This window comes from Vombatus ursinus, unplaced genomic scaffold, assembly GCF_900497805.2.
Source record: "Vombatus ursinus unplaced genomic scaffold, bare-nosed wombat genome assembly UNPS02014768.1, whole genome shotgun sequence".
In the NCBI taxonomy this organism is placed as follows: domain Eukaryota; kingdom Metazoa; phylum Chordata; class Mammalia; order Diprotodontia; family Vombatidae; genus Vombatus; species Vombatus ursinus.
The window spans coordinates 19,135,537-19,161,050 of NW_020954546.1; the positions used below are offsets into that span (position 1 = coordinate 19,135,537).

General features: G+C 46.2%; 1 protein-coding gene across 3 annotated transcripts in view; it reads right to left on the minus strand.

Moving 5' to 3' along the window:
* TYW1 (tRNA-yW synthesizing protein 1 homolog) overlaps positions 1-25,514 on the minus strand; it is a 242,919-nt gene that overhangs the window by 210,426 nt on the left and 6,979 nt on the right. For all 3 annotated transcript variants that reach the window (XM_027862445.1, XM_027862446.1, XM_027862447.1), the window contains exons 4-7: positions 21,710-21,811; positions 20,197-20,391; positions 18,188-18,481; positions 15,314-15,436 (exon numbers count right to left, since the gene is read on the minus strand). In XM_027862445.1, coding sequence (XP_027718246.1) covers positions 15,314-15,436; positions 18,188-18,481; positions 20,197-20,391; positions 21,710-21,811 — 714 coding nt within the window. The remainder of the gene's footprint in view (positions 1-15,313; positions 15,437-18,187; positions 18,482-20,196; positions 20,392-21,709; positions 21,812-25,514) is intronic.

A 25,514-nucleotide genomic window follows, 5' to 3' on the forward strand; every position in this document is an offset into this window, starting at 1 on the left:
TAGGTCTATTCCCCAGACAATATACTATACTACAATAAACTCGAATCAGATTGATGTTCTCAAGGCTAAAAACAAAACCATTTTTATAAACCGGAAGAAGGAATAATGTACTTCAGCCAACTATGGAAAGGTAGAACATCTTTATTAATCAAACAAATGGAAGAAATTACCAGACAAAAGCAATGAGTTTGATAATGTAAAGAAAAGATGAAACTGTAACAAAAAGCAACAGCCCTAAAATAAAAAGGAAAAAAACAGGTTGGGGAGAAATAGTTATAGCAAACTTATCAGCAAAAGGCCTGATTCCAGAATCTCCCAAGGAATGATGGCTGAACGGCCCCCATCAGGAGCCTCTGATGGGAAGTCAGAGGCCCTCATTCCAACTCAATCTGACACTACCTAATAACCACATGACCTTGGGCAAATCACTGTACCTCTTTGGGCCTCAGTTTCCTCACCTGTAAAATAAAAGGAGGTGAAACAGATGATCCCTACAGTCCCTTTCCCCCCTCACTCTTAAGATGCTATGATACAAACCCATAAGAATTACACACACTCATTCCCCAATGGAGAGACGATCAAAGAATGAGAAAAGGTGACTTCTGAGGCTAAAGATACAAACAGTGAATAACTACAAGAAAAGGTGTTTGAATTCCCTAATGCAAATCAGAACAACCTCCATATAGGAGCTCACCTAGGCCCATTTGATTGACAAAAAAAGAGCAGACAAAGATGAAGCTCTCGACGACACTGCTGTCGGCTCCCCTGACTGGGGCAAACTTTGGGGGCACAAAATGGCAACACCCAACGAGAATTACAAAGCCAACACTTTTGCTCTTGGTTCCAGCGATACCATAGCAATGTTTCAGTAACAACAATAACATCATCAACAACAGACAGGTAGTGCAAGCACTGTACATGCATCATCTCTGGAGCCTCACAACACTAGAAGGGAACTGTTATTATTACCATTCCCATTTTACAGATTCTCAGAAAGTTAAACTGATTTGAACAGGGTCATACAACTAGTCATTGACCAAGGTGGGACTCCATCCAAGGTCTTTCTAGCTTCAAGGACAGCACGTTAGCCACACAAAGAAGACAAAAAAAAGGTCTGCCGATACACACATATTCTGATCTAGCACCCAAAACTTCACATTGCCTGTCTTTTAAGTGAGGGACATTACAATATTTAAAGACTTTATCACATTATCAGTTTTAGTTCATTAGTTCAGACACTAGTGGGAAACTCACTAGTTGGTGGTGAAAAGGACTTCTATGTTTATGACTCCATTTCTCCTATTTAAGCAGGTGAAAGACCATCTTTAAATACAACGCATACACATGCACTCAATTACTTATTCACAAATTCCCAAGAGAAAATTAGAGACGACTATTATTACTATTATTCATGAACATACTTTACAAATATGATCTTAAAGGTTAAAGAAGCAATGAAATTCTCCAGAATCAGTCCTTGGCAAATCAGTATTTCAAGTTTATCACTGTCTGCCAGCTGTGAGAAAGGTTCCGTGTTCAAAGATGGCACATCTCTGATTAATAGTCATGGCCTTAGGGGCTAAAAATAGGCATGCTTGGTGCCACATGAATGTGTCGAGCACATGGTGAGAGGATAACTCTGGAGGACAGGAAAGGGAGGTACAATGTGTCTGAATCCAGAGCCAAGGGGAAAGGGAAGGTCAAAACCTGCCCAAGATCAGTCATTACCAAGAGGAGCTTTCCATCAAAGTGAATTATCTGGTTAAGGATCTCATAGAAGGATTCGGGGAAAATCGGAAACGTCCAAACAAGGCAAAAATAAATAAACACACTGAAAGGACTGAGCCAAACAGGATCTAAAAGGGGCAAAAATGTGGAGTTGCAATTATTTAGTACAAAGCAGAGAAGGTTAAGGGCAAAGGGTAATTCCTGTTTAATATTTCGTCTCCCTGGAGGACAATTAGAAAGACTGAAATTGTTAGGAAGATTTAGGTTACACATTAAGAAAATTCCCCTGATACTAAGGGGTTTCGTATTTCAAGGAAGTCACAGAGTGTAAGGAAAAGAAGCCTGGGCCCAGAGTCAGACAGCCCGAGCTCAAGGTCCAACCCAGCCACCTCCTGAGTCTAACTGCCCCTCTCCCAGCCTCGGTTTCTTTACCTGTAAAATGGGGATAATCATGTCTTTACTACATATTTCCGAGGACAACTTTGTAGAGTATGCTCTATGAGCAGAGGGGGTGGTGGACCAAAGACGGCAGATGTGTTTGTATGGTGCTTCAGAGGCATTATCTCATTTGAGCCTCCTGACAACCATGTGAGGCAGGTGCTCTCGGCATTTTTACCCCCATTTTACAGATGAAGAAATGTGTGAGACTCGGAGAGGCTTTAGGAAGTCACTGCCACAGCCAGTAAGGACCAGAGATGGGAGGGGTACCCGGGCCTGAGGGCTCTAGCACTGACCCTCCCCACAGTACCACCGATAGGAACAACCGAGGGAGTGATCTGGTCCAACCCCTTCACTTTAGAGGTGAGAAAACTGAGAGAAACGAAGGGCCCCCGCCACGATCACAAGGAGTGAGTCAAGGGCAAGGCCAACGCTCGAACCCGAGTGCCTCCAGATGTCTAGGTTTTGTTCAGTCGTTTCAGGCGTGTCACACTCTTCCCATGATTCCATTTGGGGTTTTCCTGGCAAAGATACTAGAGTGATTGGCCATTTCCTTCTCCAGATCATTTTACAGATGAGGAAATGAAGGCAGGGCTAAGTGACTTGCCCAAGGTCACAGAGCTAGTAAGTGTCTGACGTAGCATTTAAACTCAGGTCTCCCTGACTCCAGGCCCGGCACTCTATCCACCACACCACCCTGCTGCCCTTTACGATGTCTATCCTCATCCTAAATTCTTATGATAAAGGCGGCTGAGTAATTATTTGCCAAATTGGTCAGGGAAGGGGGGTCAGGGAGTGATATTGAGAATGAAGACAAACAAGTAATTGATGAAATATATGGTTAGGAAAAGTGTGTTTCACAATCAACGTGTTTCCAAAATGTATTGATGCATCAGTGTTACAAGAAGATCAAAACAGAAAGAAAGGGCTCTAAGGACACTAGACAGGAGAGGACAAGTCAGGATGTCCACTGGGCCCCAAGCCTGACTTCTGTCTACTTCAGGGCTGCTAAAAACACCACCGAGATCCACTTGGGCTGCTAATAAGCCCTGACATCAATTAACACTTGCTACCTCGGGGCACCATTTTTCTACAGATTCATAGAAACAAGGCCAACCAAGCCTTCATCTATTCCCCACCTTCTAGGCAAAGTCCCAGTTTTCAGCCTGATAATCCAGTGTGAATAAAGCCAGAATTTTACAAAGGGCAAGCATGTAAAGTAAAACCAGCAGGGACCTGGAGGCGGAAGGCTACGTCTGAACGGCTCAGACATTTGCCAGCCACGTGACCTCAGTCAGTTTCCTGCACCCACAACCATTTCTTCACCTCTAAATGGAGTTCATCAAACTAGCCCTTCCTACTTCAAACATCTGCTGGAATGACCAAGTGAACCAAGGGAAAGGTGCCCTAAGAAGCGAAAAGTCATTATTACTATTCAGATCCAAGATGTTTTATAAACAAGAATGCGTAATACTGATTATATTACAATATGACAGCTAGCATTTATTATGTGACAGGAACCACAGAAAAACTTTACCAAAAAAAAAAAACTTATTTGAGTTTCACACCAACCCTGGGAGGTGAGTGCTATTATTATCCCCATTTTACAGTTGAAGAAACTGAGGCAAACAGAGGTTAAGTGACTTGCCTTGGATCATGGAGCTAGTTACTGTCTGAGGCTGGATTTGAATTCATGTCTTCCTGATTCCAGGCCTAGTGCTCTCTCCACTGTACCACCTGTATTGTTGTCTTATTAATTGTACAACTCAATTAAGAAAACGTTGACTGCCAAGGTGGGAGGGCCATACATAGCTTGATTTTTCTTTTGCTGAATTGATCTTACTAGTATTCAACACACACAAAAATAGTGATCACACTTTGAATATAATGAATGAAGTGAATATAAATGAATATCCTACTGTATTATTTACAAAGCTGCTCTTAAGTCATTTGAGAGATTTTAAATCACCTATGTGACCAATAAAGTTTAAAAAAAAATACCGGACCTTGTGCTCATATCCCATTTGTCAGTTCAAGGTAAACATGAACAAAGTGAATTTGGAAAAACAAAAGACCTAGAATATCAAGGGAAAGGATGAAAGGCACTTCCAGACCTCAGTCTATGTCATAAAGGAGCAGACATCAGAACCATCTGGTACTGAATAAAGAACAGAGAAACAGACCAATGGCACAGACTAGACCAGTGAGAATCAGAAACAACAGAATTCAATAGCCTAGTGTTTGATAAAGTAGAAAGCCTAGGTTACCCAGGGAAAAACTCCTTACCTGATAAAAACTGCTGGGAAAGCTGAAAAGCAATCTGGCAGAAATCAGACTTAGACCAACACCTCACACCACACTACACTATACGTTCTAAATGGATACGAGACCTTAATGTTAAAGATCACACTACCAAAAAAATTAGGAGAGAAACAGATCATGTACCTGTCACAGCTACAGGTAAGAGATGTATTCTTAACCAAATGAGACAGGGACAATTACAAAAGATAAACTTGATAACTTGATTACTTGAAACTGAAAAGCTTCTGCCAGATAACATGAACTCTTCTGGGATAAGAACGGGAAGTGGTCAAATGGGGAAAAAAATCTTTGGATCAAGTTTCTCTGCTAAGGATTTGGTATCTAAGATAAGTACATACATATATGTGTGTGTGAGTAGATATATATATATATACACATATGTTCACACATACACATATATATATAAAATATATATATACATACACATATAAATAGCATATATATATATACATATATACACACATACATATATGTGTATAAAACAAATAGCCATTCCCCAATAGATAAATGGTCAAAAGATATGAACAAATATTTTTTAAAAAAGAGCTGCAAAGTATTCACAATCACATGAAAAAATGCTCCAAATCACTGATAACAAGAAAAATGCAAATCATAACAACCCTAAGGTTTCATCTCATACCCTACAAATTAGCAAAAATGACAAAAAATGGCAACAGTCAATGTTGGAGGGGCTGTGGGAAGATACGCACACTAATACATTGTTGATGGAGCTGTGAAATGGTACAACCATTTTGGAAAGCAATTTGAATTACACAAAAAAAGTGACAAAAATGTCCATACTCTTTGGACCAGTGACTCCATTACTGGACTTATGCCTCAAGGGATCCATCAATAAGAAAAAAAGTCCCATATATTCCAAAATATTTATAACAGCACTTTTCGTGACAGCTAAGAATTAGAAACAAGTAGATGAAAAAAAGAAACAAACAAACAAGTAGATGCCCATCAACTGGGAAAAGGCTAAACAAACTGTGGTACATGAACATAATGGAATATTACTGTGTTTTAAGAAATAATGTGTGTGAATCCAGAGAAACAAAGCTAGATCTACAAGAACTAATGCAGAGTGCAGTTAGCACAGCCAAGAAAACAATATACACAGTGACTACATGGAAAAGACAAGCACACACCAAAAAATCAAAAGGAAATGTAACAAAATTATAAAGCTCAAGTAGGGGCTTGAATGAAGAGCTATGAGAAGATGCCTCCCCATGCCCCTTGGTGGAGGCGAAGGTCCACAGGTGCTCTGTATACATTGCACAGGTTTCTTTAATGTATCAATCAGTCATGCTGACCTTTCCCCCCTCTAAATAAATACTGTTTATCATATGGGATGGCTGTCGGGGAAAGGGATACCCGGGATACAGTGATGATGTAAGAAACAGAAAATATCAATAAAAACGTTTTTAAGCATTATGTGACAGAAGTGAAAATAGGATTTCTTTTGAAAAAGAGAAGATCAGGCTGCCCCTGACCCCCACCCCCACCCCAGCAGCTGTGATATAGAAAACTCTGATTCAAAAGAAGCCCATGACTTGTGCAGGCAAGGGGCCAAGGTGGGAGGGAAGTGATGGTACCTCCCATCTCTAGAATGAGCTAAGCACTCAGAGACACAGACAAAAACCCATCTTCATAAGCAGAGCCTCAGTCACAAATCCATCCCACTACAATTCTAAGTATTTTTATTTCAGAAATTGGCCACACTTGGGGGTTCATTTTGCAATTCAAATGGCTACAAACAAATGTTTCCCTGGAGAACTTCCACCAAATATTTGCCATTTATTTCCATAACCAATGATACTGATAAACTATTTGTGTGCTGAGTGTAGAGTGTCCTATGGGGAGCCAGGGAAGTATTTACTGCTGAACAGTAGCAATGCCCTCTGAGAACAATGGGCCAGCAGTCTGCATACCCTGAGACAGGCAATCCAGATCGTGGTTGACCCCTGAGATTGATTTAATATTGTAGCATCTTCCTGATCACAAAATGATACCACCATGCCTTCCCTTCCCCTCCTTAGTGTCCTGCATGTAGGATTCTGAAGCTGGAAGCACAGGTAATAGGAGCTGTGCCTAAACAGCAGCCGTGTGCACTCAGCCCACCCAGAGCAAAGCTGACATCTGGGAAATGCTCCCCAAAAACAACCCCAGGGACAGCATGAGCACCCCTAAAATGGTAAGAAGCTGGAAAGGCGTCGGAACATGAAAGACACACAAGGCGCAGAAGAGGGAGTGGAGAGGTGTCCTCAGGGCCAGAGAGACCCGGGCTCATGCCCTGTCTCTGCCACATACAGTACAGGCTGGGTGGCACTGGCAGTCACTGAGCCTTCGGTGCCCTAGGCAACTCTCAGACACCAATCTGCGCTGAGAGAGAGAGTTTCCACCCAGGGAACCTGCAATAAAATCACAGGTCTAGCTGCAACACCCCCCACAAAAAAAAGGCCTTAGGGGCCCAAGGGGGTGAGGTAGCACCAGCTGTCCTTCTCCTCTAGGACCACTGGGAGGCTCCAATGAGGCGATGCACATGAACGCAGCCTCAGAAGGACAGATGTGTTCTCTCATGTTCCAATGCCTTTCCAGCTTCTCACCATTTTAAGGGATGCCCATGCCACCACTGCCCAGGAACTACGGGACCACAATTCCTCCTCCCAACACACCTGACACCCACTAAGGAGCTTCACAGTGATGGAAGCCTGGCCTCGAGGGGGAGAGAGAGGAAGCGTCCTGAGGGCAAGAGCCAGGTGTCAGCCATCACTGCAGCCAACAGCTCGGTGTGAGTAGCCTAGAGGCGGCCTCCCTTCACATCTCTTCCCTTGGGGTCCTCCGCACTCAGTCCAACTGGAATCCCGATCATCTTCAAGGCTCGGCTCAGCGGCCCACCCCCCGCCCCTGATTGTTAGTGTTTCTCCCCATGCCCCCTCCCCAATCATTTACTGTATCTTGCATAGCCTTAGCTACATACATGTAAAAATGTAAGCTTACTGAGGGCAGGGATTGTTTCATTTACATCCTTCTGTCTCTAGCACAGTGCCTGGCACACACAGCACACACCAGCACAGAGTCTGGGACTTCATAAATGTTAGCTGATTTGAATTCATGTTTCCTGAATTTGTTTAATTAGATTTGTTATTAACAAAACCACTCAAAAGGAGAAACAAAGGCAGTGAAAGGAGTGTAGGAAAGAGGCCATATCAAGCAACCTTAACATACCACTTGCGAGGCAGCATGACATAGTGTATATAGGCACTGACCATGGACAGAGAGACCTGGGTTCCAATCCCACCCCTACACTTACACTTATACTAATTATGACCCTGGACAAGTCAATTAACTGCTCTGTGGCTCAGTGTGCTAATCAGTAAATGAGGGGGCTGGGCACAATGGCCCCTAAAGGTCCCTTTCAGCTCTAAATCCATGGTCCTACAGCCTCAGTTTCCTCATTGGTAAAATGGGAGGGTCCTGTCCAACTCTTACTCCATGGACCTAGGACCATTCCCATTAAAATACTGTGAACAAACAGAAGGAAGTGTAAACTCTCCCCTGTTCAGACCACAGCGAAGAGCGTCAAAGCCTCCTGTTAGCCTCCCATCTGGCCACGAGCCAGACGCTGGACCCAGAGGCCTGTCCAGGGCTGGGGCTGAGGCCCCACACTGCACATTAAGGACAGTTCTGTGGAAAGTTCATTCCAGCACCAGGAGCAGGAGTCTGAATGCGTGGTTTGTGCTGCCCTCTGGTGGTGACCGGGCCATTTTCACTCACTCCAATCCCCAAAGCTTCATCGCACAGGCAGGAAGGAGAGGCCACGCCGCCTGGGGTCAATGAAAGGTCCTCAAGCACCACAGTCATGGTAATGCTACTAATAACAGTAATCATAAGTAGCACTTTGTGACCTTCACAACAACCCTGGCAGGGGGATGCTGTTATTACCCCTATCTTACAGATGAGGAAACTGAGGCAGGCAGAGGACAAGTGAATGGCCCAGGGTCACACAGCTAGGGAGTAGGTGAGGCTGGATTTGAACCCAGGTCTTCCTGACCCCAGATCTGGCACTCTGTGCCCCCTGGGAACCCCCAGCAACTTCTAAGGCTCAAGGCAGCAGGCAGCAAAGCCCAGCAGTTCATTCAAGGGAATATGGCCCAAGAAGAGACCACTGTAGCCACGGTGCCCTTCGAGGCAAAGCTGGGACAAAACTCATAAAGGGCAGTCCCCCATCGGCTCTGAAAATGCGCCCGTGTGCGGGGCGGGGGGGGGTCATGCCGATACATACACACACAGACAGTGTAGGGGCCATATGCGAGAAAACACACAACAGAGGCTTCCATGAACAATGCAGAAGGTAAGTGCCGCAGCCCGCTGAGCATAATGACGTCACAGGCGATGGGCTATGCTGTGCTCCACTTCCACAGCCCCCCACCTCGGCCACAGAGGGGGGAGGTGCCTTCTCGGGTCATTAGAATTGGGTTCTTCAGTTCTGATTATTACTGAGCTTTCCATTGACATTGCTGAAGTGATCGTGTACAGTTTTCCTGGCTCTGCTTACTTTGCTTTTTATTAGTCAACTGAAATCTTCCCATTCATCCCTGCAATCTTCATTAATCATTTCTTACAGGGCAATAGCATACCATTACATTCGTGCGCACAGTGTATTTAGCCATTCCCCAAACTACAAAAAAAAAAAAAAAGCTGCTGCAGATATTTTGGTGCATTTTTGGCTTTTGTTTCTATGTTTGACTTTCTTGGGGCATATGTCTAATAATCAAGCAGACATGAAGACCAAACAGTACGGTCATTTTAGTCACTCTTTGGCATAATTCCAGATTTCTTTCAGCTCCACCAACCATGTAATAACAGTATACCTGGCTTTGTACAACCTTTCCAATATGACTGTTTCTATCTTTTGAAATCCCTGCAAATTTGCTAGGTGAAATATCCAAGCTGCTTTGATCTGCATTTCTCTTATTAATAACAACTTGGAGCACTCTTTCACATGGTTGCTAATGGTTTGCAATTTCTGAAAACATTAGTTCATCTCCTTTGGTCACCTATCTACCACAGAATGGTTTGGGGTCTTACATATCTATGCAACTTCCCTACCTATACTGGATATAAGACCCTTATCATGGGATAGTCAATTTAGAAAGAGACCTTTAAGAGCAATGAGTCTAGCTCCCCACCCATTTTACAAATGAGGAAACTGAGGCAAACAGAGATTAAGTCAGTTGCTTAAGGTCATACAGCTAGTAAGCGTGACCGAGGCAGGTTTTTAACTCAGGTCTTCCTGATTCCAAGACCTATGCCCTACTAGACCACACGGACATTTTACAGATTCACTGCAAAGATATTTTTTTCCCAACTAAACATTTCCCTCCTTATCCTACTTGCATTGATTCTGGTAGCACAAAAGCTTTTCAGTTTCATCTAACCGAAGTCATTTTCTCTTCTGTGATTGCCTCTGTCCCTTGTTTAATTAAGAATTCTCCCTCTCTCCACAGCAATGAAAGGTACCTGATCTGGTTCTCTTCACCTTGTTTTTGACACTGCGCAGGTCACCTACTCATTTGACCTAATTGTGGTAAGCGGTGTAAAATGCTGGCCTAATCTGAATTTCTGCCAAACCTCAGCCTTGCCAGAACCCATTTTCCCAACAGTTCTTGTCAGAGGAGGAGCTTTCTCTAAGCACTCTATGTTCTTAGGCTGGTTTCGCTAAACTGGCTTTTGGTTTTTATTTTCGTTCTTTCTTCATTATTCTTTGTTAGGAATGACAGTTCTTTGGATAAGAGAGAGGAAAGGAATATATAAATATACCATGCACACATACATATATATGTGGAAACAAACAGGATGTTGGAACTAAAAATGTGCGCCACATAAACTGAGATCAGAAGAGTCTGAGAGACAGCTTAAGGTCTGACGAATGCAGGCCTGTCTGTTTTATCTATAAAACTGTTCTAGATCACCATCATCATCATCATTATACTAGCCAGCATTTATGTGGCACTTGGAGAAACTCTTTTTAAAAAGTACTTTCCGTAGGTTATCTCATTCAATACTCACAAAAACCTTGAGAGGTAGGCACTATTATTACCCTCCTTTTACAGATGAAGAAACTGAGGCACACAGAGGTTAAGTGACTTTCACAGGATCACACAGCTAGATTTGAACTCAGGTCTTCCCGACTCCCAGTCCACTGCTGTATGTACTTACCATGCGGCTGCCTCAGACATCTAGTCGTTCTTTAATAAAGATAAAAGCTAATGTAGCTTTAAAAAAACAACTTGGCATCCCAAGTCCACAGATCCACAGCCTCACGTCCTCTTCCCTCACAAGAGCCAGATCCTATAAAGCAGGGGTGGGGAACCTGCAGCCTCGAGGCCACACGTGGCCTTCTAGGTCCTCGGGTGCGGCCTTTTGACTAAGTACAAGTTTTACAGAACAAATCCTTTTATTAAGGAGATTTGTTCTGTGAAGTTTGGATGCAGTCAAAGGGCTGCACTTGAGGACCCAGAGGGCCACACGTGGCCTCGAGGCGGCAGGTTGCCCACCCCAGCTCTAAAGCCTCCAAAGATAGTCTCCAGTGTCAGATGCATGTGAGATCCTTCTCTTTTGGTGCTGCTCAATCTAAAAGAACAGCATTAATACACAGGCAGCATGCCGCCGGCGCCCTCCCTCCTCCCCGGGGCACCAGTGACATTTCATGTACATTTCCCGAGGTATCCCGAGGAACAGCAGGAGCCCTGCCAGCCAACAGGCCGGTGGGGCGCCCTGTCTCATCTCTTCCCTTTCAGCGCACCACGTGCCTGGCTACGTGGACTTACACATTTAGCTTTAACTAAATGAACCCCCACAAAATGGCCAAGAAGATGAAGAAGGCGCTTGCCAGGAACCCATGGACTAAAGATGACAGAACTAATGGGAGCACGAGAAGACCAGCGCACTAACGCTCACCGTCAGCCATGAGGACCAAATCAGACGCAGCAGGAAGCCACCCGAGCAGGTGCACGGCCTTTCTCACGGCTCAGCATTGAGAGGAAACGTCAGCCTGGGCGCAATGGGCTCCTCGCTTTTCTTGGACAAAAAGCCAAGGATCCCCCGGGGGCTGACCTCACCTGGGATGGAAGGGCTATCCGAAGGACATTACTGAGCAGACAGTCAGGATCAGTCCCTTCTGGGCAGAGGTGAAGGTTCAGGAGTGAATAAGAAAGTAACTGCCTGGCAAAGAACTGGAAAATGAGAGAAGGTCCATCAACTGGGGAGTGGCTGAATGAGCTGTGGTACATGGATGTGATGGAATACACACACTGTGTGTAAGAATTGTGCTATAAGAAATGATGAGCAGGCAGGCTTCAGAAAAACCTAGAAAGACTTACATAAACTGATGCTGAACGAAGTGAGCAGAACCAAGAGAACGTTGTACACAATAACAACCATGTTGTGCAATGACTAACGTTGATAGACTTAGCTCTTCTCAGCAATGCAAGGATCTAAGTCATCTCCAAAGGCCTCATGATGGAAAATCTATCCACATCCAAAGAACTATGGAGTTTGAATGCAGATGGAAGCACACTGTTTGCTCTTCTTTTCTTTTGTTGTTTTGTTTTATTTCTTCTTTCTCGAGGTTCCTCCTATTGGTTCTAATTCTTCTTTACATCATGACTAATGTGAAAATATGTTTAATATGAATGTATAAGTAGAACCTATATCAGATTGCACACTGTCTCAGGGAGGGGGGAGGAGAAAAAGGGGGAGAAAATTTAAAACTCAAAGTTTTATGGAAGTGAATGTTGAAAACTAAAAATTAAATAAATTAATTGTAAAAAAGAAAGAAAGAAAGTAATTGCTTTTTGAGAAAAGCTTACGCGATGGGTGAGCACTGGGAAAACATGATGGAGCTGCTCCCATCATCTTGGCTTTTTTGCTGAAAACAATATGTCACCTCTAAAAACTCTCAGCATACAGACATGCCTTTATACTTGGAAACAGAAATTTCTAAACTATCCAAAAAATCTTCCAAATTCAGCGTTCTGAGGAGTTCTGAACCATTTGTTAAAAATATAATGATGAATTTGGGAGAACAACCACTCAGCATAAGGGAAGATGGAAATTTACTAACCAAATTTCAACAAAAACTTTGCATAATTGGTGGATGAGACTGAAAGATGGAAGATGGCTGAGTGAAAGCAGCGACTTGCTTGCGCTCTCCCCCAAACCCTCCAAACACCTGTAAAAAAATGGCTCTAAACAAATTCTAAAGCAGCAGAACCCACAAAAAGACAGAATGAAACAAATTTCCAGCCCAAGACAGCCTGGATGGTTGATCAGAAAGGTATATCGCGCCGGACTGGGAGAGGAGCGCAGTTCAGCGTGGGCGTGGAGGCCACAGCGAACCTGGAGCAGGCCTCAGAGGACTGAATGGCAGGCAGCTGTGGCGGTTTCCAGACTTCTCAACCCACGAACACCAAAGACAACTTAGAAGGTCAGTAGGAAAAGTCTGTTTCTGTGGTGAGAGAGAAGCTAGGTCTCAGCCCCAGTTCCTGAGCAAGGCCCAAAACAGCGGCTGCCTCCTGAGCTTCCAGCCCACAGACTGAGGGGAAATCGAGTGGCTGATCAGAGGGGGATTGCAGGGATCTCTTTGCCAGTACTGAGGTAGGAATCTCTTGCTTTGCTCATGCTTGGATCTGGGTCACAGTTCTGAGGGGCAGTCCTGGGGCAAGGAGGAGCGCTGGCATGGTGGAGCTTGTAGTGGTGGTGGAGAGAGAATCCCCCTCACAGTTCCAAGACAGAAAAGAGGGCTTGTGGTCATTCACAGACCAGAGCACAGGCCAGGAAAGGAGTAAACACCTCATCCCTTATCATACCACCTTGGAAGAACTGAAAATTCACAGATCCCTAGAAGTATCTCTGAAAACAGCTGTACAAACCCCCGAAGCTTGGGACAGTACATTCTACAAAATGGAAGCAGACCTCTACCTTAATAAAGAGTTTATAATTCAAGTAATTGGCTGGGATCATGAGCAAAACTCACAAGAAGTATCAGACCATAGAATCTTTTTTTGATAACAAAGAAGATCAAAACATACAACCAACGGGGCAGCTAGATGCTGCAGTGGATAGAGCACCGGCCCTGAAGTCAGGAAGACCTGAGTTCAAATCCAGCCTCAGACCAAACACTTGACACTTACTAGCTGTGTGACCTTGGGCAAGTCACTTAAACCCAACTGCTTAAAAAAAAAAAACTACACAACCAGAAGAAGACAACAAAGTCAAAGTTCCTACATCCAAAGCCTCCAAGAAAAATATGAATCAGTTCCAGGTCTTGGAAGAGCTCAAAAGGGATTTTGAGAAGCAAGTAAGAGAAGTAGAGGAAAAACTGGGAAGAGAAACGAGAGTGATGCAAGAAAATCATGAAAAACAAGACTGAGAGATGAGTATCATCCTCTAGTAAGGGGCACAGGTAACAAATGCAGCATTTCCACTGGTGTCTGCTTCTCTTTGGGAGTTCTCTTTTTCAGCTACGCCAGCCACTGAAACCAAGTACTGAAGAAAGTGGAGCTTCAGACTGCTCTAACACAAAGGGTTAAACAAGACTATCCAGAACAATAAAGCATATCTAATTACACTGCTATTATTAATCAAGCAAGTCACTTCACCATTGCCTGCCTCAGTCTCCTCATCTATAAAATGGGAATAATAATAACAAACCTCCCAGAAGTGTTGTGAGGATAAAAACGAGATAGTATTTGTAAAGAGTTTTGCAAGCCTTAAGGCAATATATAAATGCTAGCTATTGCTAATCACTATTATTAAAATATTGCTTACTTTATCTTTATCTTATGCCTTTCAGTTTTCTGTTTGTGTATGTTTTCTGACATCACGGTTTTATAACATAATTTCATAGAGTCCAGAGAACTAGCCTCAACACAAAGGAGTCCTGGGTTCGAAGCTGTGTGATGCTGGGGGAGTCACTTCTCAGTGCTCAGAGCCACACTCCAAGACTAAGCTACAAAGAAGAGTGCCCTCCCTTGGGAACTCCCTTCTCCAAATAAGTCACGAGTACAGCCTTCCCCTCTACCAGGTACGTAATACTTTACTACAATATACTGAACTACAATAAATCAATGAATAGATAGTGGGTGAGGGTGCTCCAGTAGGTTTTACTGATGGGGTACATGACCAAACAAGCATGAACTTTTCTCCTGATCTCAAGAGTAAAGCGTGTCCACTTCCCACCAAACTGAGGCCACTCCAGAAGGGACCCCTGCCGAAAGTGCATTCTCTCACCGCCCCCGACCCACGGCCACTCACAGGAACTGTTCCTGAGAACACTGAGTGCAGCCGAGAGGTTAAAAGGGGAGTTAACATTCCTCTAGTACTCTAAGGTTTACAAAATGCTTTCCGTAGTTTATCTTCCCTGCTCCTCACTATGGGGGCTATTATTATCCCCATTTTATGGATGAGGAAACTAAGACACAGAGATACTAAAGTGATTTGCCCCAGGTTACATAGCAATAACTGAATGAAGAAGAATTCAAACTCAGGTCTTCCTGATTCCAAGGCAAGCTCCCTACCCAATATCTACCTGCCTTACAGCTGGCAGGGACAAAGCCTGTAGGTAAACTTCCTGTTGGCCTATTTTCCCAGAGCTGAGAGACCCTACTCATTGAGGACAGAGGTCTGAAAGCCCCAGCAGGACCCCGCAGACAGTGACCCAGTCAGGTTTGAGCTTCCAGGAAGGAGGTTCCCAGATAAGGCCCGGAAGTGAGATGAGATTCCGTACCCAGAGCCTGCGTGGCTAACAGTCCAGTACCTTTGCCTTCTTCATGCTGCTCATCATCTTGCCCAGATCCTCCACGTCCATCACTGAGCTGCGACTCTGATGGTCTTCAGCGCCCGACTCTTCCTCACTTGTGGTTTCAAATTGTTCTTTCTCCTATACAATAAACATGCAAATAAAGTTCTTCAGTGGATTTAAAAGGGTCAGTGTGGGTCTACCAGAATGGTTCACCAAGGGCCCAGAGCTACGGGGCCATCTTGGTTCCTAGTGTCTTATCTAGAAAAACCATCAAAGGCTCAGCATTTCAACGCTCGCCTTCCCAGGCCCCAGTGACAGATGACAGGAACAACTCAACCTTAAGCCATAATGGAGATTACAAGTTCAGGGATTAGAGGCTGAAATAATCACACAAATATGGAGCCCAGCTCTTTCCCCCACAACTCACATTTTACAGATGAGGAAACTTAGATCCAGGGAGGAGGCAGGATCACACATTTAGAATTGTAGGAGACCTCAGAGGTCATTTAGTACAACTTTGTCACTTTACAGCTAAGGAAACTGAGGCCCAGAGAGGTTAACAGTGGCTTACATAACATTGGTAGTGACAAAGGTAGGATTTGAACCCAGGTCCTCCACTCCAAATTTAGCGCCCTTTACATTATACGCCATCCACTCCCAACGGTCCAAAGCAACCACGTGGGGATCTCTGGAGGGAGCTTGTGGATGGCAAGGATTGGCAGAGGTAGAGGACAGGGAGGAAACCTCGGCCTGACTGAAGCCAAGGGGACCCTCTGACACAGAGCATCCTACACCAGAGGAGGAACCTGGCACAGAGGAAACATTCTCCCTTTGGGTCAGGAAGCCCATGTGTCCCTAGCCCTCTCGGCTGGCAAAGCAAGGAAGAAAGTGCACGAGGAGGGGCCACAGGGAAGAGGCCACTCTATCAGCTAAGCAAGGAGGAATTCAGGGCCATCACAAAGAACAAGGCAACTTCACCTCCCCTTCCCTTATTAGACTCTCTGCTCTCAGAAGAACCAAAGAGGCCCAGTGCGAAACCACAGTGGAGGGCTGGGACAAAGGAGGAGACTTTGGAGCTTCTGACTGACCAGGGATGTGACCTCCCCATCCCAAGAAGACCAGGGAGCTGCTCCAGGGCAGGCACTTCCAGCCTCCGTTTCTGTTTGGGGCAGAAGCTTTCTTGGTTTCCTCTTCTGTAAAATGAGGGCTCCAGCAGTCCTTACTGGATCTAGACTGATGACCAGATGAGTTTATCTGATATTCTCCAGCATCAGAGCATTAAAGATCCTTAAAATCCAGTAACCTCTTTTAAAGATGAAGAAGCAGTGGCCTAGACAATAAAGTCACTTGCCCAAGGTTGTACAAGTAGCTAAATAGCAGTTAAACTTCAACCCAGGACCCCTCCCCGGGGATCTGCATGGCACTGTGGGCAAGTTCTCAGTTGGCAGGGGGAAGGAGGGGTGTGCCTCTGCCCATCTCCTGGCTGCCTCCTACCACCAGCCCAGGCAACCATACTCCACATCCACCCTCACTGCCCAGGAAAAGGTGCCAAGCAACTGCCTCCCAAGCCCCTCCCCAGCGCTGTGACTTCTCAGACTCCAAGCCCTAGATGCGGGGTCTTCCCTGTTAGAATGCAAGCTCCTGGAAGGCAAAGTATGTCTTTCCTTTGGCCTGTATTGGTATTCCTGGCACTCAGCACAGTGCACATAGTAAGCATTAAGAAATGCTTTTTGTTCATTCACTCATTTGGATGCTAAAAAGTCCAGTCTCCCCCTATATAAATGAAAAGGGAACCAGCAGCCCCTCTCCCCTCTGTGTGAGGCAGGGTCTTCACAGAAACAAAAGCAAGACAGGATCCTTAAAACTTTACAGAAGTCCATTTCCTGCTGCAGTTTAGAGAACACTGCCATCCATCTCTCTGGCTTTGAAGCAGCCCCCCAGCGCAACGCTCCCACGGTGGGCGATGAACCAGCCCAGCAGGTGTTCACTGATTCCAGGAGAATGGAGCAGGAGAGAACATACATTACTGTGCTCAGACCTGGAAGCAATTAGATGTAAAGGTTCTTAGGGACAATTAAGGAGAGTGGGCTGGGGGTGATGGATGGAGGCAGGTGGTGGAGAAGATTCCCCTCTGGGTCTTTAAGATCAAATGAAAGACTTTTCACAAGCACTCCATGGGAGCTGGGGGGTTATTATTACTGCTGTTGTTGTTGTCTTTATCATCATCATTATTATTGTTGTTATTGTTAAATAATGGAAAAAGCACCTAATTCTTGCAGTCAGAATAGACTCAGTTCACTCTGAAATCAGGGTGCTGGGCAGTGGGAGCTGCTCAGGCAGCTTCCAGATGGATGACATAAAATAAAATAGCTGTTTGGGGCATATCTGGAGAAGGAAGGGAGGGAGAGGGAGGAAAGGGCAGGAGGGAAGGAAGAAAGGAGGGTGGATGGGAAGGAGTAAGGGAGAAGGAGGAGGAGAGGGAGGGAAGGAAGGGAAGACGGAAGGGAGAAAGGAAGGAGGGAAGGAGGAAGGGAAAAGAAGGGAAGGAAGGAAGAAAGGAAGGAGGGAAGAAAAATGGAAGGAGGGGAGGAAGGGAAGAAGGAAGAAAGAGAGGAAGGAAGGGAAAAATGAATGAAAGGAGGAAAGAGGGAGGAAAAGTGAGAAGGAAGGCAAGAAGGAAAAAGGGAGGGAAGGAGGAAGGAAAGAGGGAGGGAAGGAGGAAGAAAGAGAGGAAGGAGGAAAGAAAAGAAGAAGGAAAGAGGGACAAAGGAGTGAGGGAAGGAGGAAGGAAGAAGGAAAGACAGAGGGAAGGAAGGAGGGAGGGAGGAAGGGAGGAAGGAGAGAGGAGGACGGGGAAGGGAGGCAGGGTGGGAACAGGGATCACTGTACCTCGGGGGCCTCCCGCTGGGGCCCCGCCGGCCCCATGCCCTTTCCCTCCTTCTTGACTCTGCATCCGCCTTTTTCGCAGCTGCCCCGGCGGTGGCTGCCACGGCAGGCCTTCTTCTCACCGCTGCTGCCGCGGCTTAGATCCTGCAGCCGGGAAAGGAAGCGGGCCTGCCAAGCGGCGAAGTCGGCTTCCAGGCTCCCGTGCCTGCTCTTCACCACGTTGCCGTCGCCCTCCCCGCAGGTCATGACCCGCCTGGCACTGAGCATCCACAACCATCTATCAATGTTTTTGCCGACCTGCAAGAAACAAGGGACACCGGTCATGTGGGGACACGGTCCTGAGTCTAAATCAAGGATGAGGCAGAGAAATTAAATAGAAAAGATTGAATTTCGAGAGGCAAGTTTATGGGCCAATAATCAATTTGGTAAAACACAAACTCAGCAAACATGCCAAGACTCATGCATCCAACACCCCAGAAGTTGATGTCTCACATAAGATGTTTCCAAGACAATTTCAGGCCAAGGACAAATGGCTCTAGCCCCACGAAAAGGAGCCCATAAAGGGACTGAAATGGGCCCCAAAGGAATCGGGGTTAAAGGAGGCTCTGTGAGGCCTCAGAGTGGCTGTCAGGCACACCGTCCAGCCTCATTTAGGGCACTCGGACCCCACTTTCCCATGAACACAAAGAAAGGATGAGAGCCGATGAATTCAAACTGCCCCCAAAGTGCTTCAGGTTTCTCAAGCTGAGCCCATCAGGAGCTGCTGAGGCCCCCAGGACAGGCAAAGGGCAGGGTCTAAAAGAGCTCTTCCCATGCCAAAAAGCAGAGAAGGAGCTGGGCTGGGCCTCTACACTGGCTGCAGAGGCTTACAGAGAGGGGGTAGTAGAAAAGAGTGAGGCCAGTGGGCCCTGAGGCAAGTTTGGGATCTTTCCCATCCCCATCTGGCCCTTGGGATGAATCTCTAACTGGGCCTACACTCTAGGCCCGACCTTCCAAGGGCAGCAGAGAGGAAGCCAGGCTCGTTCCCAGACTAGAGAGAAGGCTGCAGCCTGGGGCCACCAACAACTAAGCGCAGGCAGCTGTCTGTCGTACTGGCCAAAGCTGCTCAGGTTTAAGGGACCTTTATCTGAATGTGTGGCTCCAAAGGTTCCCTGTCTCTGCTGAGGCAGACGACAGGAGCCCGCAACAACAGGGCCCGCTAAAAACAATTTTTACCTCTAAAAGGTAAAACCTTTACCTCTAAAAGCAAAACATCAATCAGCCAGCCAGCATGTAATAAACACCTCCAAACACAAAAGTAAGTAAGACAATCCCTGCCCTCAAGGGGCTCACTTTCTACTGAGGAGACACAACACGTTCACACATAAGAAAATCCAGAAGATAAGATAGACGGGGATGTGGGAATGTGAGGGAATCAGGCAAGATCTCTGAAGGAAATGATAACTGGACAGAACCGGGAAAGGAGCCAGGGCTTCCAAGAGGCAGAGGGCAGGCACAACCATGAGGCGGCTCCTGAAAGAGGCCAAGGGGACCCGAACTCAGACGGTTGTGGAGTCAGTAGAGAGAGAAGGTGAGGAGGTGGAACAGATTGGCAACTGGATATAGGGGCAGAGGAAGAGTGGAGAGTCAAGGATGACATGTAATGATCGACTCTGACCCAAAAAGTCAATGGTGAGACTGTCCCTCTCTCCTCTCAACAGAGAGTGGAGAGCTACAGAATGAGGTATACACTATCAGACAGGACCCATGTGTTGGTTTGTTTTTGCCAAATTCCACCCCTTTATTACAAAGGCACGATGAGGCTTTGAACACGGCTCCAAGATAAGCTGTGTATATCAATCACTGAAGAGCCAGCTCTCTGAATCCCACCACCAGAAAGTGAATTTTCTTTGGCCACAGCAACTCACAATGACTGTCAAGTACAGCCTGAAGGGTCATCCTCTGCTGGGAGGCCCCGGGATGGAGGAACAGCCCCGTCCACACCAGCCAAGAGGATAAAAGCAGCCCCTTACCTTGTTAAAGTTGCTCTCATAGACTGAGTTTCCCAATCCAAACACTGCGTATCTCATGCCCTTCAGATAAGTCTTGCCAAATCTAAAGTCATTAGACGCTTCCTCCAACCATTTGCAGAACCACTCTGCACTGTCTGGTGGTCGGCCATCAGTGTAGGTAGCAACCAGGAAGACACAAATATTTTTACTGGTTACCTACAAAAAAAAAAAAAGGCATTCCAAAGGATTTCCAAGTCCTCCTAATGAAAGAGGTATTTCTTTTGAAATTCACCTTCACATTGCCTAGGCCTCCAAGAAATAGAAGCCTTTTCCATGTGTTATTAATTCTCAAAACAGAAAGAACAGCTATAATTATCCCTATTTTATGGATGAGAGAAGTGGGATGGACAGGTGACGGAGGACATGGAGCCCAGAAACACAGGAACTGTGCCATTTAAACCTCCCACAGCCTCTGGGGCATCCACGGACTAGGAAAGACTGCTGGGGAGACTCATGGCTGCCTAACCCTACACTCAGGCACCAGCAATCTTCTTAAACACCATCATCTCCTTGAATAGGGACTTTGAGCAGTGGAGAGTGAATGAGCTGACAAAAAGTAAAGGAGAGGAGTCTAAAGGCTGTCCTAAAGGTAGCAAAGAGATGCTAACTGGCAAACAGCCGGAGGATAAACTGCATGGTCCATGTTAGAGCATAAAATGCATCCATGGCCTCAGATTCACCTCCAAAAAATGCACACAATGAAAATCCCCACGCAGGTGAAGAAGGTAGGGCAAGTTCAGCTGCCCGTGACTAACCTGCCCACAGCCGGGCCTTCCGTCCAGCACGAGCCCATCTTGTCTGATCCCAGAAGCTGAGCAAGGGGGGCCCTGGTCAGGACTCAGATGGGAAACCTCCTGGGCACACTCAGCGCTGGAGGGCACCTAGTTTGGGCAGTGTGTGGCACGGTACACAGACTTGGCATACAAGCTGGGCAAGTCACTCTATCTCAGCCTCAGTTTCCTCGTCTCTAAAATAGAGATGAGACCTACTTCAAAGGGCTCGTAGGAAAATCCAATGACATAATATATGCAAAGCACTTTGCAAACCTTAAAGTGCTATACAGATGCTAGCTGTTATTATTATTACATAACAATACAACTTTTATATATTGTGTTACATATTCTTTTGTAACAGTAACAATTATGACTGTTACCATCAGGTCTCTGAGCTACAGCTGTAGGGGCACCTACTGTGCGTGCTTTCCATTCCTCCTAGGCTCAGCACTCCACATGGCCTCAGAGTTATGACCGTAAGATAGATCAGGGGTGGGGAACCTCTGGCCTCGAGGCTGCTGTTCCCCAAGCCCTGAAATCATCTGGCCTCACAGTCCCTTCTAAAAAGTCACCAGCAAATAGAACCTTTTTAAGGAAATTAAATTTATTCTGGAAAGTCCAAGTATTCTTGAGTAGCCCAGGAGCCGAAAACCAGAAGGTGCTTTGATGGGGAAAGAGACAAAAGACGACTCATCACCTACCTCCTCCCCCAGGTGATCATCGGGGTCATATTCTTTCAAATTAATGACCACCACAGGCAAATCAAGAGCCGTGACCGCTTTGGCCAGACTTGCTGCAAATCCCTGATGAAAAAAAATCAGACAAACTGTTCAAGAAACCCAGAATGACAGAGACGCATCACTGACCCCATTTCAGCAGGAGTGAACTTTCCAAGCCCCATCTCAACTCCTCTTAAACACCACCTTTTTTTTTATTAACTCCCTCCATGGCAATCACAGATCACACATCATTGGATAAAAGGTCAAAGACTACAAGCAGAAGTGACAAGAAGAAACACACTGCAAATAACTGAAGAAAAGTCCTGCCTCCCTAAGGACCAGAGAGCTGACCAAAGAGATCACTTCACTGATGCCAGGGGGCCCGTGGCAAGGCTGGCAGAGCCAAGGGGCAGCATCAGAGCAGAAAGGCTTGGGCAGCTCCCAGGCAGTGGGCCCTCGTTCTCAAGGTGTCACCTGGTCCAGTCTCCTCCTCACCGTACAGGTGAGGACACCAAGGATCAGAGGGCTTTGGCTCTCTCTGCACGGCACTATACTTGGTTCCCTGTGATCGTCCCTTTTGATCCAATAATTCCATCATTGGACGTGTGCCCCGAGGGAGTTATCATAAAGGAAAAAAGCTGCATCTGTTCAAACAGATGTACAACAGCATTGTTTGTGGCTGCAAAGAACCAGAAATAACCTAAATGTCCAACAGTTGGCAAATGGTTGATTCAGCCAGGGTACATAAACAAAATGGAATCTTAGCATTTTGCTCTTTAAAATGATAAATATGAAGAAGATAAAGAAACAGGAAAGGTTTACTGAGGTAATAAGTGTTTAAATTATGAAGCATAAGCAGAAGAATGACGTATACACTCACCGTGGCTATAGAAACGAAAACACATAGACAGAGAGATGAATGGCCAAACAGAATGGAATCCCGGGGAGGTATAAAGAATGTGAACTCTGAATATATTGGGCACAAAAAGTTCTTTTTAAGTGTAAATAGTGACAAAGATTTATGCAGTGAGTGTGTGCCCAGGAGGGCCTGCTGGGAGCTTCCTGAATCCCTCTCCTGTCTACTCAAGGGAAAGGCCGAAGAGCCTCAATAAAGCTGCCTCTTTGAGAAGGGAAGAGCTCATCTGGCCCAGGGTCCTGCCCTGACCCCTTGCCTACAGTGAAGGCGACAGGCTGAATCAAACAAACTTGGACTTGGCCTTCATAAAAAAAAAAAAAAAAAAAGCTAAACTCTTAGGAACAGGGCGAGAATCAGGACTGAGACAGCCAGAAAGAAGTTGGTCAAACACACTCTTCCCCAGGAAAGGAGCCTGAGCAACCCCATAGCCTTCCAGGGAACCACAGAGCACCTGGAGAAGAGGAAGCCACGATCCAGAGACGACACCAAAGGGTCATCTTTGTTTTGAGCTGGTGATGTAAAGAAGAGCCCCTGGACCTAGCCAGAAGCTTCGGGGGCATGAGCAGGCAGCTGTGACATACACTGATGGGGGGATATACCCAGAACAAGCCTCTGGGAGGGGACCCCTGGGCCCCGGAGCTCCTGAACGTCATCAAGTTCACCAAATGAGATAACATTTGTGAAAAGCACTTAGCACAGTGCCTGGCACACAGTAAGCGCTATATAAACTCTTACTCCCTTCCCTTCTCCGCTCCTTAGAAGAAGTAGGAGCCAAGCTAAGGAGCAGAGATGACTAGAGTCATGATACAGAGAAGCAAACCCTGGCCCTGGCCCTCAGTGATGGTGGCAGTTATCTGCACTGTTCAAGTATAAGGGGAGGGGTCAACCCTAGCATTCCCCAGCTCTCTCTCCAAGAAGCGGGACTTCACAGAGAAACAGGGGCCTTCACTTGTAGGGTAACCCTCTAAAGGATAGAAAACTGGATAGTTCCCAGGGAAAGGTTGACTGATCTGAAAACAAACAAACCTTCCTTTTGGAATAAGGATGAGGGGAAGGGTCAGCCCCATCCTACGGTAGTCACAGGGACTATACGGGTCCTTAGGGGACAGCGATACTAATGGACAGGGAAGGAAGGCTGATTGGCCCTTACATGGGCTCACATGTGATTTCCTTCTGTTCAGTGTTTTTCATCCTATACAAAGGGTGTTCTGACAAGCTATCAAAGCTTAAAACTGCCTTGCAGAGCAGCGAGCATATCTTCTTAGCCCACTGATGCCTGGGAACTGATGTCAGCCTCCATAACTTTTCTGCAGCATCCCAAACCCAAATCAAAGGCTGATGTTCCCAGGGAGAGCACTGGGGAAACTGACTCATTTGTGAGTCACACCCAAGACTGAGCTCAAAGCCAATGAATCCAGGAGGCTCTGGTTTTGGGCCACAGGTCATACATGCACTGGGTCAGCTTCATGACCACATCAAGTTAAAAACGTAAGGAGGACAATAAAAATAAAATAAAAGTGATTACACGTGTCAATGCCTTCTTTCTTTTAACCACACCTGTGATTTTAATTATAACCCAGTAAGGAAACTCCCTCTAGGCCCAAATGAGATCACATTGTAAGGGCTTCACCCAGTGCCTGGCACCTAGGATGTATTATAGAAAGGTAAGCAATTACTATTGCTGTTAAATCAGTTCAGAACCAGCTCTGGCCCTGAAAGTCTCAGAGCTTGGCCTTCTGGAAGAGGACACACCTACTGTAACTCCTCATGTCCTGATGACTGGAGCATCATTGCAAACACTACAGCACACACACTACGCTGGGTGCATCGCACAGTCCCGCCTTCTGAGCAGCCAGAGACACAAAGCTTTGACCCCCTGCTCCAACCAGCCACAGAGTGCCATGCTTTCTGGGCCCACCTATCTATTGCTGAGGCTCTCTGTCTCCCCCCCCACCTTCAGCCTTCACTGCTAACACTGTGTCTGTCTCCAGCAGCGCTCATTTCCCAAGGCCTGCCTCAGCAGAGAGCTTTAATTCTACTGTGGCCTGGGAAGGCAGAAGGCCAAACCTTCTAGGATCATGTAGGAAACCCAACTAAACCAGCTTGCTGCGAAAGTCAGAACCAGGGGCTTTGCCTCGCGAGCTCGGTGGTCAAGTAGGTGGTCCAGAACCATTCTGGCCAACTTGTTCTGATTCCACCTCATCCCAATGGGTGAGGCAGAGCCTCATCTGAGAAGGGCACAGTCACTACAGAAAATGAGATAACGAAGTTACCCCACGAAATAAAAACACAGCTCTGCACAGCGTCCACAAGGGGCGACAAGGTCAACCTTCTTCCCCAAAACTACACAAATGTCCCCCCGAGTTCAGATCATTTAAAAAAATTCAATTGTATGTTATCCCTGAAGGCACTGACTGTCACTGGACTCTCTAAGGCAGAAGGCAGGCAGCAGCGTGAGCTAGGAGACGGAGCTGTCTGTGAAGCCAGGAAGGCCTGGCTCACACCTGTCTCTGACCCATCCTGGCTGTGTGAGCCCGGGCAAGGGGCCTAAGCTCCAAGAGCTCTGGGCAATTCGAAGACTGAGTGGCAGAGAAGGGTCAATCTGCACGGGGAAGGGAGTTTCCTCATCCAGGAGTGCACTTTCAGGCACTAAAACCACCTACACTGTGCAAACACTGCTTCCTCAGCAGAGGGTCGCCTACCTTCCCTACTCCTGATACAGCTTTGAAGCCTCCAGACAAATTCAGAAGAACTTAGTGTCTGTCTTTAGTACTTCATCTCACCCTGAAGAGGAAAGAGGACAATGCACCAGTCTCCTTTCCTTACTATGGGTAAGGAACAGTGCATACACCATCAGAAATGGCCTGGCCT